This window comes from Pygoscelis adeliae, unplaced genomic scaffold, assembly GCF_000699105.1.
Source record: "Pygoscelis adeliae isolate BGI_AS28 unplaced genomic scaffold, ASM69910v1 Scaffold242, whole genome shotgun sequence".
In the NCBI taxonomy this organism is placed as follows: Eukaryota; Metazoa; Chordata; class Aves; order Sphenisciformes; family Spheniscidae; genus Pygoscelis; species Pygoscelis adeliae.
The window spans coordinates 4082653-4096078 of NW_008824369.1; the positions used below are offsets into that span (position 1 = coordinate 4082653).

At 40.3% G+C, this 13426-nt stretch overlaps 1 protein-coding gene across 1 annotated transcript in view; it reads left to right on the forward strand.

Moving 5' to 3' along the window:
* Nucleotides 1-13426, forward strand: part of SDK1 (sidekick cell adhesion molecule 1) — a 422744-nt gene that overhangs the window by 314013 nt on the left and 95305 nt on the right. The window contains exons 19-22 of the mRNA XM_009320033.1: nt 441-633; nt 3872-3970; nt 9502-9693; nt 11513-11634. Of these exons, the coding sequence (XP_009318308.1) occupies nt 441-633; nt 3872-3970; nt 9502-9693; nt 11513-11634 (606 nt within the window). The remainder of the gene's footprint in view (nt 1-440; nt 634-3871; nt 3971-9501; nt 9694-11512; nt 11635-13426) is intronic.

The following is a 13426-nucleotide window of genomic DNA, read 5'->3' on the forward strand; positions in this document are numbered from 1 at the left end:
CAGTGGGATTTTTAAAGGAACCCCAAAATAAGATAAAGCATCTATCTCAGAGTAGCACTGCAAGTACTTTTCTTCCTTCAGCTTGCTTTCAGTCGCAGAGACTGTCCAGGCTAGTCAGAGCAGCCCAGAGAGAGACAAAAGACTCATGTCGTACAAATAATCACTCGCAATAATTTGGGCATTGCTCAGTAGCAGTTATTGAGAATTGCAATACCTCCACGGTATCAGTATATCCCCATCACTAGTGGGTATTAGATACACCCCTCCAGTTATCATAGCAACAGTGTTATATCCATCTGTTCAGCGTCAGAGCTGACAGTAGTTTAACAGCATTGCTTGTTTTTTACAATCAGATTAAGATGGTTTTGGCAGCCAAGCATACTTTGATTCCAAATAGACACAACTTCTAATGAGAGCTCATCCGCATTTAAATTTTCTAGCTTCTAGCATGGCCAGTGGATGCTCCAGAGACTGTGACTGTGGTCACCATCGCTCCAGATTTTCATGGTGTGCATAGTGGCTGCATCACCAACCTGAAGAAATACACTACTTACTATACATCGGTTCTGTGTTTCACCACACCTGGCGATGGACCACGAAGCACACCCCAGCTCCTGCGCACCCTTGAAGACAGTGAGTAGTCAGTGCTGGTAGAGAATCTCAGTGCTCGGGTTTTGTTTGGTTGGATATAGAAGCCAGAATTTTCAAATCTGGGCGCTTAAAATTGGACCTCAGGTTCACAATCAGTTTGCAATCTCGTCAAGTTACTTTGCATCAAACAATGACCTCAGCCAGTTGTCCATGTGTGTTCCTTTAGCCTGTGGCAAATGAATGATATTTGATTTTTTTTTTTCATTATGGACTAAACCTGGATGAATTTTTTTTACACTGGTAGAAGCTGAAAGCTTCATAGTCTGGTTCAGCTAACACACAAAGCATTGTTTATGTCTGTGAACACTTATGCTCCTAAATCCATGTTCAGGCATCCAAATAAATATGAATTGATCTTCTTAGGTACTGAGCACTTGGAACTTCCTGCGGAGGTCAGTGATTAATTTAGGATTGTTTCCTTTTGTTATCCAATATATTGAAAATGTCTCTATCTATATTATATTGCACGTTTGTATAAAAGAGCCATGACTGTAACAATGTGGCAACTTTTATTCTGCAAAACTGGAGTCAGGATGAAATAAAATGGGCTGGATAGTTTAGCATATAAATCATTTCCTGAATCAGAAAATGTTTTGGCCTCTGTGGTCCCTTGGAAGTGTTTGCTCAAGACACATTTGGGACTAACAAGTCTAGCATATGTCTGATGCAGATAACTAAATTGCAGTGGCCCTCGTAGCTAACTGTGTGTCCACAGTGATCCTGGCTCTGGCCAGCACTTCAGTATCTTCCTGTCACGGAGCATCATAAACACTGCTGCACATTTATAGATCCAAATCAGAATTAAAAAATGCCTAATATGTCCATTAAGGTATTGTTTTTAGAAATACTACTTTGCCTTAATAGGGATGTTTTAGGTTAGTCAATGCTCCCATAAAGAAAAATCTGATTATCATTAACATTCACAGAAGTGAGGCTCAAGGTGCTAATCTAATTTTTCATGAGATACTTTTGAAAGAATGTGAAGAAAATTAAATACTTTCCCACAGATTTTCCTTTTGTGGTTAGTCTCCTCCATATGCTGTGCCCCAAAAGCAGGTTGTAGACTTAAACCTTTGCTTGTTAGAAGATTACAGAGATAGCAATTTAACTATCAGAAATCTATGTGAACCATTAATATGAACTCATACATGTTTATCTAGGGTTAAAGCACAAGGTGAGAACATGCATTAGGTTCTTACATGTAGTATTAACTTTTTTGCCTGTTTTCCTAGGGAAATGAAGCTTTTGACAATGATGATTTGTAAATGTATTTGACTGTCTGTCTTAGGTTCATCTGTCTGTCTTCCTCCAATGACATTTGAACCCTGTGGCTAATTTCAGTGAGTACAGAAGAGTAAGAAACCCAAGATATGAGACTCCTAAGATTTCGCAAAAATTAATCAGCTGGAAAGAGGAAGGAGAATATTAATATTTCTGCTGAAGAAAAGGCTGCAGAAATGAGCCTTAAAGACTTTGTGCAAAGTGGGAGAAAGGGCACAGTCAAGGCTTTGGGAGTATCTCAGGGAAATGTTGGGATCACATGCTATTTTAAACACAAGAAAATTGCATCATAAAACATAAACTGAGGAAAAGCCAGACTTGTATTTTGTAAAACATTTAAAACGTTTCTTAGTGTATGCAGCTGTTGGCTACAAGGAGCTTCAGCAGTAGAGATGAGCAGGATTTTTTTTTGTATCCTTCAGAATTTCTTTCCTTGCTTTTCATGGTGACTGAGAAGTTAAGTGCAGGATGGTATAATGCATCTTTGTGGAGAACTCGTTGAATCTAAGTTGCTTCAGGATTTATGTGGTGCAAAAAAAGACTCAAAAGGACTGTCATTCATGTTCTCAGGCGATAATTTTCTGACTGTATAGCAAAGTTAGGCAATCCTTTAGGAAAAAAAAAAGTGCAGACAGATTTGTTTGCTGATGAACTGTGGGTCAAATAAAATCTGACATCCAGGCAGAAGCAATGTGTCCTGGCTTGGAGTAACCTGCACCTGTTTTTCATTATGACATTAAAATTGGACTGCAACTGCAGGAGCTAATTGGAGTAAAGCTTTGTGAGTATGCGGTTTGCATGTCTGCAGATACATGGTCCCGAATAGTGCATAATTGCTGTGCTCTTGTTGGGTATTCCTGAGATCGCTACCAGATCAGCAATTCTTTCTGTAATGCTTTGACTACTAGATATCACAGAATGGATTTGGAAATTTTCCTCACTAGGATTGCAGAATTGCAAATGTGGTTGTAGCCTGACCTACTGGCAGGCTGCTTTTTTTTTTATCATAGCTGGAGGGGAATGAGAAACTGGACTAAAGTGAAGAGGAAACAAAATATGAAATTGCAGACGAGAAATTGCCAACTGATGTCAGTGGAGCTGGAGGATACTCGGGCAGGGATCCAATGACAGAAGCACAGTGAATATCAAGTGAACAAAAACTCCTTTTTCCAGTACATCAATTGAAGACAGAACAGCAGTTGGATCAAAAATCAGTCAGGATGTCTTCCTTGAAGATCAAAATTGAGGGAGGATGGCATATTCTTGACAGTCATTCCATTTTATGCTCTTTCATTGCACACTAGGGAGCTGAAATTTTTAAGAGCTCTTGAGCTACATCATAAAAATCCTTTAAAAGTTTCACACACTTGTATTCATTTTACAGAAGACAGTTGCCATTATGTTGGACGTTTTTAGAGTTGTTTTGAGAGAATCTATCCAAGCAGTGGCTCAGTGACTCTGTCCTTGCTTTGACTTTGCATAGGCAAAAGGCTCTTTCCAGGTGAGGGGGTGCTGGTGGTGTTGCTACAAACCTAAGGCCAGATAAGCTACACATAGCAGCACAGGTAAATGCCGCACACCGTCATTGAGGGAAACATCAAATGCAATCGCTTCCAGGATTGCCAGCTTGATTGTTCTAATTAGATTAGATCAAGAAGAGAGGCAGAGAACAAGTTGCGTGCAAGTCTCCTGCTGCTACTCTCTTTGGTTCTCTTCACAGTTAAGATGATGGCTGGATAAAATAATTTATGTGATGATAGCCAGAGTGCTTCTTAACACCTTGCATTCTCCCCTCTCCCCTGCAGCTCTCACGGATGTTTTCAGCAGGCTTCCCTTGGCCCTGGCTCAGTGTTTTATTTCTTCAGCCCTAACCTTGCCACATGAATCAGATCAAAAGTACGGGGGGTTCTGTTAACAGATTTCCTTTTCTGATTGCCAGAGCCAGGAGCGGTGGGACACCTGAGTTTCACTGAGATTCTGGACACGTCTCTCAAGGTCAGCTGGCAAGAACCTGTCGAGAAAAATGGCATCATTACAGGCAAGTTCAGCTGATATCTCATTTTTTTAAATTTTTTTTAAATGTGTGTATCATTGCGGTGAAAAAAATGTTTGTGTAATAGAGCATTTAGGAAGAACTGGCTACTGCGAGCGCTGGTTTCCTAGTCCCTCTTTTGGGTAATTGAAAAGTCAGCTAGGGCACGTTATAGAAAGTACGGGTCCAATTACTGGCAGCTCATGATTGTGGTCACTGAAAAGACAGTCTGTGTTAGAAATCAGCTCCCCATGGAGTTTCTGGTCTTGTTAAATCTTCCGTGACCTCCACCTGTGTCACTAAATTTCTGAAACTTTGTGAGACAGTGTTTGGCCTTTGCCCCAAAGGTGGGGGGTTCCTACATGGAGTTTACAGCTGCAAAATCTGGATTGGCATTGCTAAGATTTGCAATCAAGACCAAGCCTGAAATCAGCGGTATCCTTCATCTGTGATCAAGTGGTCTGGCTGTGGACTGCGTGACAGAATTTGCATGTCATTACTTAATTTTGTATAAACCATCACAAGGGTTCAGAACTCTCTTGTTTCTCTTTGATGAGCTTGCCATTTGACAAGCTATTTATCTATTTACTGATGCTAGTGTAGATACAACATCAGCAACTTCAATATTTTTCATAAAGGAAGCTATTAATAGTTGAGAAAAGCTCTAGTTCTTATCAACAGAGAGGCAATATTGTTTTCAGACGGGGAACTATTACAGCTGCACAGGATGGACATTCTATTTAACAAAGGTTTTCAAGGTTCTGAAGTGCAAGAAAGCTCCCAAATTTTAAATTACTGGAGCTAAAAATCATAGTTGGAAAGGGAGAAGATCATTTCACATGGATCAACACATTTTGTTTTGCAAGCATTGACATTGAAATGTTTAATTTTCATTTTTTAAAAAAAAATTGTATTATAATTTGTAAAAACAAAATACATTTTAGGAGTTTAAAAAAAAAAATCAGACTTTCTGGCCCCTGAACGTTGAAATGTTATATCAGTCTAATTTCCTGAAGCATTTTAACTTTGACAGGTCTAATAATTTTGATAGGACTTGCACTTGTCAGTGTTTTCTCTGTGTATCTGTGACATGCACCATTTGTACATGTGTCTTCCATGATGTTTGTAGTATATATGGAGTCCTGTCCTGGTTCTGGCTGGGATAGAGTTCATTTTCTTCCTAGTAGCTGGTACAGTGCTGTGTTTTGGATTTAGGAGGAGAACAATGCTTAAAAAGAAGGGGGGGGGGGGGGGGGGGGGGGGGGGTATTAAGTAGCATTTACTTGGTCTGGAATCTGCATGAGTGACTGTTGAATGTGGCCATTCCCTTTTAAGTTATTTCACTTGCTGACTTTCCTTTCTTTTGGCCTATAAGATGAAATTGCAGGATTGGATTGCCTGATAGCTAAATTATTTTCCAAATGTGTGTGGGGAGGTCCTTTTAATGAAAATTGCTCTTACTGCAGGTTCATTGACTTCTTGCTAAAACATACATGTGTGGGTAATCTGCCTAACTGGAATCCTACAGAAGTGGCCCTTGCTTCTCAGGGGAAAGGGTTTTTTGAGAATACCAATTATGGGTGATATTTTATGGAATGTGAGGTTGGCTGGGCTAAATTTTCCTTCATCTAAGAATATCCTCCTGAATTTTGATGTATGCATTATGGGCTTTCTGGGGGGGAGTGAGCGAATGGCTGTGGTATTCAAGCTGCCTGCCGGGTTAAACCACAACAAGTCCTTATGCACATCATCTTATGCCTTTATACCATAGTAACCTTCGTGAAATATGCATTGATTTAAGTGGTTCGAGAACAGAAACTAATGACTTCTGAAAGCAGAGCAGTATTGATTCAGTGAAGATGGCTAAAGTCTTCAAGCCTGAGTGCTTAAATTTAGGTGCCTAAATCCAAGTCTAGCTATCTAAGTAAGATGATGTAAAACTGATCCTTGTTAAGCACGCGTTAGCAGCACTATGATTAGTGTTGCAGAATTGCTTTGGTAGAAACTAGCTTCTGCTTCCCTTCCCAGAATGGGTTGAAACCTGGTGGAGCACAATGTTGGACCGTGTTATATTTGGGGCAAATTGTTTGAGAAAGAATTAACTCAAGAAGCTCTATTGTTCATGAAGAAACACCAGTGTAAAAATGCCCAGCAAAGTTTATAAGGAAAAAGAAATGTCCTTAATAATGCAAACTGCATTTGGGCTAGAAGAAAAGAATAGCAAAATTGTTCATGCCCTGAGTACCTCAGAGGTTTATAGCGGGCTGCTTGGAGATCCGAGTGCTTAGGGAGGCAATTCTTCATCATTTCTGCTCATTGATATCTTTGCTGGACCTTCTTGTTCCATGCACCAGAGCTGGGAGGAGGAAAGCACGGAGGGTGGTGCCTGGCAGCCAGCCTGCTCTGGGAAATTGCCCATTACTCTTGCTGTAAATTTCAGTATCTTCCTCGTTCTCCCAGTAAACGTTGATTTATGAGGACCTGGATGTAGATGGACAGTTTGTGATTGTGTGTACTGCTCTCTTGTAGAGAGTTTACTCCAGATCAACAGAAAATTATTTCTGAAACTCCTCTGGTCATTAGTTTCCGTTAGGCAGCATTTTGTGGAGAGGGCATAGTGCCAAAGCATATGGGAGGACTCTGTGGCACCTTTCCTATTCTAACTTACACTGAAGCCAGAGGAAACGCTGTCAGCCCGGGCCGGCTGGACTCTCCCGTGCACATTTCTGGCAGTGATCACGTCTGTAAAACGGAGAGCGCGTTTTTACCATCCACATGTCCTGAAGTTCTGCCCGTCTGTCAGTCATTGTGGCTTAAGTGCTACTTGGGGGTATGGTGGATGTTGTTCCTTTCCTTCAGCATTTTTTTCATCTGTTTTTGTTATGAGTGATTACATTTGGCTTTGTGTCTGCTCGGTATGTATGTATTTTCTGTTTGCGTTTTTTTATATGACTATAATTTAACTATACTTTCAGGAGTGAAATATCCAACAGTAGATGCTGCCTCTTTGCCTATTCTTCAATTTGCATGTGAACTCGGGATATTTTTTCCTGGTGAACATTTTTTCAGTAAATAAACACATAGAGACTATGTGCCTAATGGGTGGGAAAGCTGGGTCTCATCCCTGTAATCACAAGGGAGAAAACATAAAATGTTCAAAGAATAATCACCAACATCTGATGTATATCCAAAGTTTATCTAGAGGGGAGAGAAAATATCTCAATCACTTACGATTCCCTCGTGCATGGTGGATGAAACTTTCTATTGTTCGTAAGCAACAAATGGATAGGGAGAGCATTAAAAGTCCCCTGCTTATCTTCTGGTTATTTATTGCTTTGAGCAACCTGTTTTGTTTTATTCTGAGGTGATACTCCTTCATTCCCTCTGCCAGCCCATGTGTAGGGTTCAAAGCAGGCGTAGCAGGGTTGCCCCCAGCTCCCAGGCAGACAGATGAGCCGTGGCGTGGCCCTTGCCCAGCTTCTGCTCCATCCATGGCTGCACACGGATGTCCTGCTGACACAGCTGCTAGTTTTATGTCCTCTGTTGGGAAGAGGGGAGAGGCAAAAGTGCACCTTCCTCAGACTCCTCCTCGTTCTTCCACCTTGCCCTGTCTGGAACAAACAGCACCCACAGCTTTTGGAAGAAAGGGGTGTTTGTGATGGTTGTTCTTTTTGCAACTCCTTCGTGCCTCTTCACTGAGCATCAAATAGAGTGGGCAGTCATTCCCCACCTTTCTGTTTGCCCTCTATTAATAAAGGCAATAGAGTCCTTAAATTTTGTCAAAATCTTTATGCAGAATATAATCTTGCTTGTACCACATAAACTCTGATCGCTGGTAAATGATTCTCAAGCCTTTTCAGAGAGCATCAAAAAGCCACAGTGTCTCTGAGATATTGGTAAATTACTGACTTGCTTAATTCCCTTTCAGACGCTTACTTAAAACCGGCTCCAGATGAGGATTCAGGAGTTTTTCCCCTTCCCCTAGGTAGTGCATAGTCAGACAAGCAGTTGCGGTGCAGCTGGAATGGTTGAAGTATCATCTCTCTTTATCACTGCCCCCTCACGTGAAATATAATTAGTGACTATGTGAGTACTCCGAGCCCATTTTCATGCAAAATTAGGTTAACATGAATCTCTGTCAGTGATGGCAGCTAGCACCGGCAGAAGAATAACATCTCACACCCCGCAAACTCGTGCAGAAATATTTGTCTTACCATGCTTTTAGTTCATGAGATGGTGTTTCCTTGTTGATTAATACCGTAAGGTATTTTGCTATGCCAATTTGTATATGTTAATCAGCTTATCATGGTTTGGTTGTTGTTTTTTTTTTTTAAAAAAAAAAAGGAAAAAAACCTTAAGCCCCCCAACTAGTATGAATTCCTCATCTTAGGTGATGGGAACAGGAACCCAGTGGGGAGTTTCTCTAGCCAGGTTTCCTCATGCACGGTTCACCCAGTGACGTTCCTTCCCGTCAGTCCTTTTCCCTCACTTCCATTTCACAGGAATTCAAGAGCTATGTGTATTTCCCCCACCCCCCGAGTCAAATCACAAAGCAAGCTGCAATCAAGCAAACTTTTCAAACACATTCTCTGGGGACTGGCACAGTAAGGTTCAAATGGGTTCAAATGAGAATAAAGTGGGACTGGGCAGGAGGAGGACAAGCAGATTTGGAGGCAAAATTGAGCAAATCAGACAGTAGAAAGTTTCAAAAGTTCTTGGAAGGCAAATGGTTATGAAAGTGATAAAAAGGAAAGCCTGGTTATGATAGAAGAATAATATGAAGGTCAGGGTGAGTGCAGTTTCGGACAATACATTGGCTACACTATGGTTTTGAAAGAAAGGATAATGATTCACCCTGTTAAAGGTTTTGTGCAAGGAACAAGCAGTGGGGAGTAGAGGTTTTTCAGTTCCTAGAAGATTCCCACAATGTTCCTGCCTGATTGTTATTGTTGGATTTGTAAGTATTTCTAGATGTACAGCAGTGAAGGTTACTTCAGCCTGGAAAGGGAGTAGCCCTACTAAGCACATATAGATTTTTAATTAGATATTCTAGCTGGTGAGAAGATGTTATATTTTCCAGTGCTTCTTCCTATTTGCTCTGTAGAGTTCACAAAAGGAAAGTCCACCCCTCTGTGAGATTATCCCCAGGTTTCCTAGCCATTTCATAGCAAGCACTGTGTGGTCATAGAAAAAGAGACAGACTGTTGAGACTCCACGTCTGCCCCCATCTGTAATCTGATGGGCAGGTGATACCCCATGGGGTACCTACATCAATTGCTTAGTGGTGGAAATACCCAAGTATTTTTCTAATATTGTTATTTTAGCCAGTGTTTACTTCAACTTTTTTTTTTTCTGCTTATAAAAGGTGACCATAATGGAGTAGAGTAGGAAACAAGTCATACCACCATTGACCACAAGCAAATCTTGCAGAAGCAGGAATTTACCAGTCTCTGGGTTATTGTATAACTGTGCTTTAGAAGAAAAACTAGACCCCACCACCGCTACGGCCCCCTGACTTCTGTGTAACTGTTTTTCAGGGTATCAGATCTCCTGGGAGGTGTATGGCAGGAATGAATCTCGTCTTGCCCGTACGCTACCCAACACAACGCTGGAGTACAAGATCACGGGGCTGTCATCTCTCACCACCTACACAATTGAGGTGGCAGCTGTGACCGCAAAAGGGAGCGGATGGGTCACGTCCTCCACCATCTCTTCTGGTGTGCCCCCAGGTTGGTAAAACTCCATGAAACAAATTAAAATGGGCCGATTCTTTGTGTTTCTATGTTCCAAAGATCACAAATTACTTCAGTTCAATAATAATAAAAATAGTTTTATTTATAAAGCATTGGAATTCTTTACCACATAATTTAAATTTAATTTTTAGAACAGTTGAAAGCCTTAACATGAACACACTTGCAATTTAAAATTACCAGAAAGTTGAGGCTGTTTAATACAAATACAAAAAAAGTTGTAGGGATGGCAGAAGGACTGGACAAAGTAATAAAGAGGATACAACACAGAATCTTTTGACGTTTACAAAGTAACATGAGAATGAAGCCTGAATCAATTAAAAAAGTGTTGCTTTTGGGCAAAAATAGAGTCTGGATGCTGTTAAAAGGGAAAAGTTTTTCCATTTATAAGTAGTGTAGCTTATGTCACCTATGAGAGGACATTTGTCTAATGAAACTAAAATCTTATTTACAAGATTTGGGAGTTGTGGCCTGAGAAAGATTTGGGAGGAGGTACTGCATTGTCTGAGTTACCGTTTGGGCACCTGTAAATTTCGCCTTTTTGCATTTTGTTTTTAAAATTCTGCACTCTCCCTCATCCAGTATAGAAAGCAAATTAAAAAGGCAATTCTTACCTTAGACAAGCAGTTTCAGTTAACTTATAGGTTATACAAGTAGAATTTTCCAAAGTGGAGCAGTTAGTGTACATCACTGATGGTAATCCAGTTTTTCCCTTTTCCGGTATTTTTGAACTTTTCTGTATGTCTTGAAATATGCATCCCTTTCTTTTCCCTAATCATAGGTAATTGTGGCACGCTGTAGAGTAGATCAATGCCATGCTCCCTGTTGTTAGCCAGATAACAGCATTATCCTACTTGGTCAGGGTTAGTTTATTGATCATATTTCCCACAAATGTGAAGTAAGAATCAAGAAATATTGTGTATTTGTGCATACGTGAAATATAGGCCAAAAAGCTGCCTGCTTTTTGCCTGTTGTGTTTGCACATAGTACAACATTATGAATGATTACTGATTATAATACTAATTTCCATTACTTACGAATGCAGGTACTATTGGGAATTTTTTCTAAACAATCTGTATTTAATCTCTTTTCTGGGCTTGCTTTTGTTGATAATTCAGATAATATTAAAAATGTAAATGCCTCTGTAAGCTTGACTAATGTGAGGCAAAGATCTGATTGGGGCTGCAGACTTTTCCCTGTAGAAGGTCACCCTCTTTATTTGCAACAGAAATTTAAAAAAATTCATCCACTTTATTCAGGCATCAGAAGTGCCCTCTAAAACCCAGCTATTATAGTTCTATATAAGAATCACTAAACCTACCCCATATGCTACCCAAAAATTTGAGTCTTTTTCTGTTGTTAATATATTAAAGTTATATGTACTTTAAGGAGTAAGTAAAAATTATTGTCATTTAATTCTGGAGAAACAGAAGTACGGTGGAATTAGGTGACTTGGCAAGTGACTGGCAGATCTGGAGCTGGGAATTACCTTCCCCCCTGAGCCACCGTGCTTTGTTAGTTATGCAACTTCTCTGAAAATAGTACCTGTAATTCTGTAGATGGGCTCTTTCTTTTCTTGTTTGATCTGTGAAAATGTGGTGCATGCTCTGAGCAGCAGAAATTGTAATGCTGTATGTAATACTCCACCAAAAAAACCCCAACCCAAACCTGCAGCTATTTGCTCTATTATAATTGTTACGAAGGTATTTTATATGCTGAAACACTGAATGTCAACCTGTGTTTCTGGGCCCTAGACGAAGAGCGTTTCCACCTCTCATTTACGTTTCTATTTCTTCAGAACTTCCAGGTGCTCCATCCAACCTGGTGATTTCCAACATCAGCCCTCGCTCTGCCACGCTTCAGTTCCGGCCAGGGTACGATGGCAAAACCTCCATCTCCAAGTGGATAGTCGAAGGCCAGGTACATCCCTGACAAAAAGCTTTTAATGAAGTTTCTGGGGGGTTAAAAAGGGTCTAAATAGTGAATTGCTGTTTGGATTACAGTTTTTGTTTAGCTTTGGATCAAAGCTCTTCAGTAAATGGCCTGGTGGTAGCTCTTCAGGGGGTCCTGGAAAGGTTGGAATGCAAGGGAGCTCGAGAGGCTTAGCTGAGAAATGTCTGTGCGGTAGCCAGTGAGAAAAGTGTCATATGAATGCTGTAACTTCTGTTCACAGGAACAAAAGAAAAATATTATATATATATATATATAAAAAATATATATACGTGAGAATGCTTATCTTCAAATAATTCACATGGATTTTTGTAAAGCAGCTTTGCTTATGTTCAGAAGAACACCAGACGCATCATAGGCAACACATACAGCAGAGCTTCAGTCCATGCATTTATTTAAAAAAGGATTTGAAACCTGCGTTTAGGTTCTGTTAGTTGTATTTTCAAACCAGGTGCAAATCTGGAATTATTATCTCATGCAGTCAGAAGTCTAGGAAGAATTGCACTGAACAGTAAAGATACCATTATTCATGAGATTGAGTGTATTTTTCTATCTTGTAATGGAATATACTGAGGTTTTCTATCCAGGCCTCTAGATATGAATAGGATGAATTCCCTTCTTCATCAGCTTTAAACAATATCCCTCTTTCTGCTGTCATTATGACTTGGAGGAGTTATATATTCCTCATTTGTTCTCCTGACAGATGAGCTTTTCTTCTTCCTTTCCACCCACAGATCTTTATAAATAATATAATCTGTTTTTAAGACCAAATGTTGGACTTCTTAAATCACCGTCACCACTTAGACATGTTGGTACAATCACTTCACTTGGTAATGAAATTGTTGTGAACAAGTTGGTACATTTTTTACCGTTTACATACACGTTATTGCATATTACGGAATTAAACACTGAAATCCTATAATATGGTGGCTCGGCACGTTCTGAGAAGCATATAAATTCGAATGCTTTAGAACTGCAATAATAATTACCATGAAGTTCATCTGCATCCTTGAAGAGCCCCGGGTACAAATAGGTGTTGAAGGGTTCTTGGTGTGAAGGGAGGGAAGGAAGGATCTTTCTTGCTCACAAACCCTCATCAACATCTCATGCGTTGCTAGAAAAGTCAAGGGGTTAGTGGTTCTGATAGATCCTGGATCCAGGAATATTTGCTCCATTTGGGGAAGGAACACAGCCAAAGTCTTTGTGGAGCCTGGGCAGTTCTTTTCACCACAGCTACCCTGCAAGTTTCTTCTGCACCATACATCACTTGTTTAGCTTTGGCACAAGAAATGTTATTGCAAGGGGATTTAATTAAAAAAAAAAAATCTTGCTCACATTATTAACAAAAATCTTTTCAGGTATGCAGAGACATTGTAGACTCTTTAAGGGTATAGCAAATCCTGTTTCCAGGTTGACAGCTGCATATAATCCTTTGTTCATAGCCCCTTTCTGCCAGTACTTCACTCAAACTCTTTCACTCTTAAAGTGCAATTTCACAGCACCTTTAGCCAATCTAAACCAGAGTTCTCATTGTCCTGCTCCCGTTCCCTCTCCTCATCCCCATCACTCTTACCAAAACTTTCTTACTCCTGCCTTCTGCATGCACTGACCATACCCAGAGCTGCCACAAGAGCTTGCCCATCCAGCCAAGAACAAATGATTTTCAGACAGATCAACTCCCTGCACAGGCTGTGTGTGTGATCAGAAGAGCACCATCGCAAGGGAAGGGGATGCTAACGTGGTAGTGGAGCAGAGGTGAGGG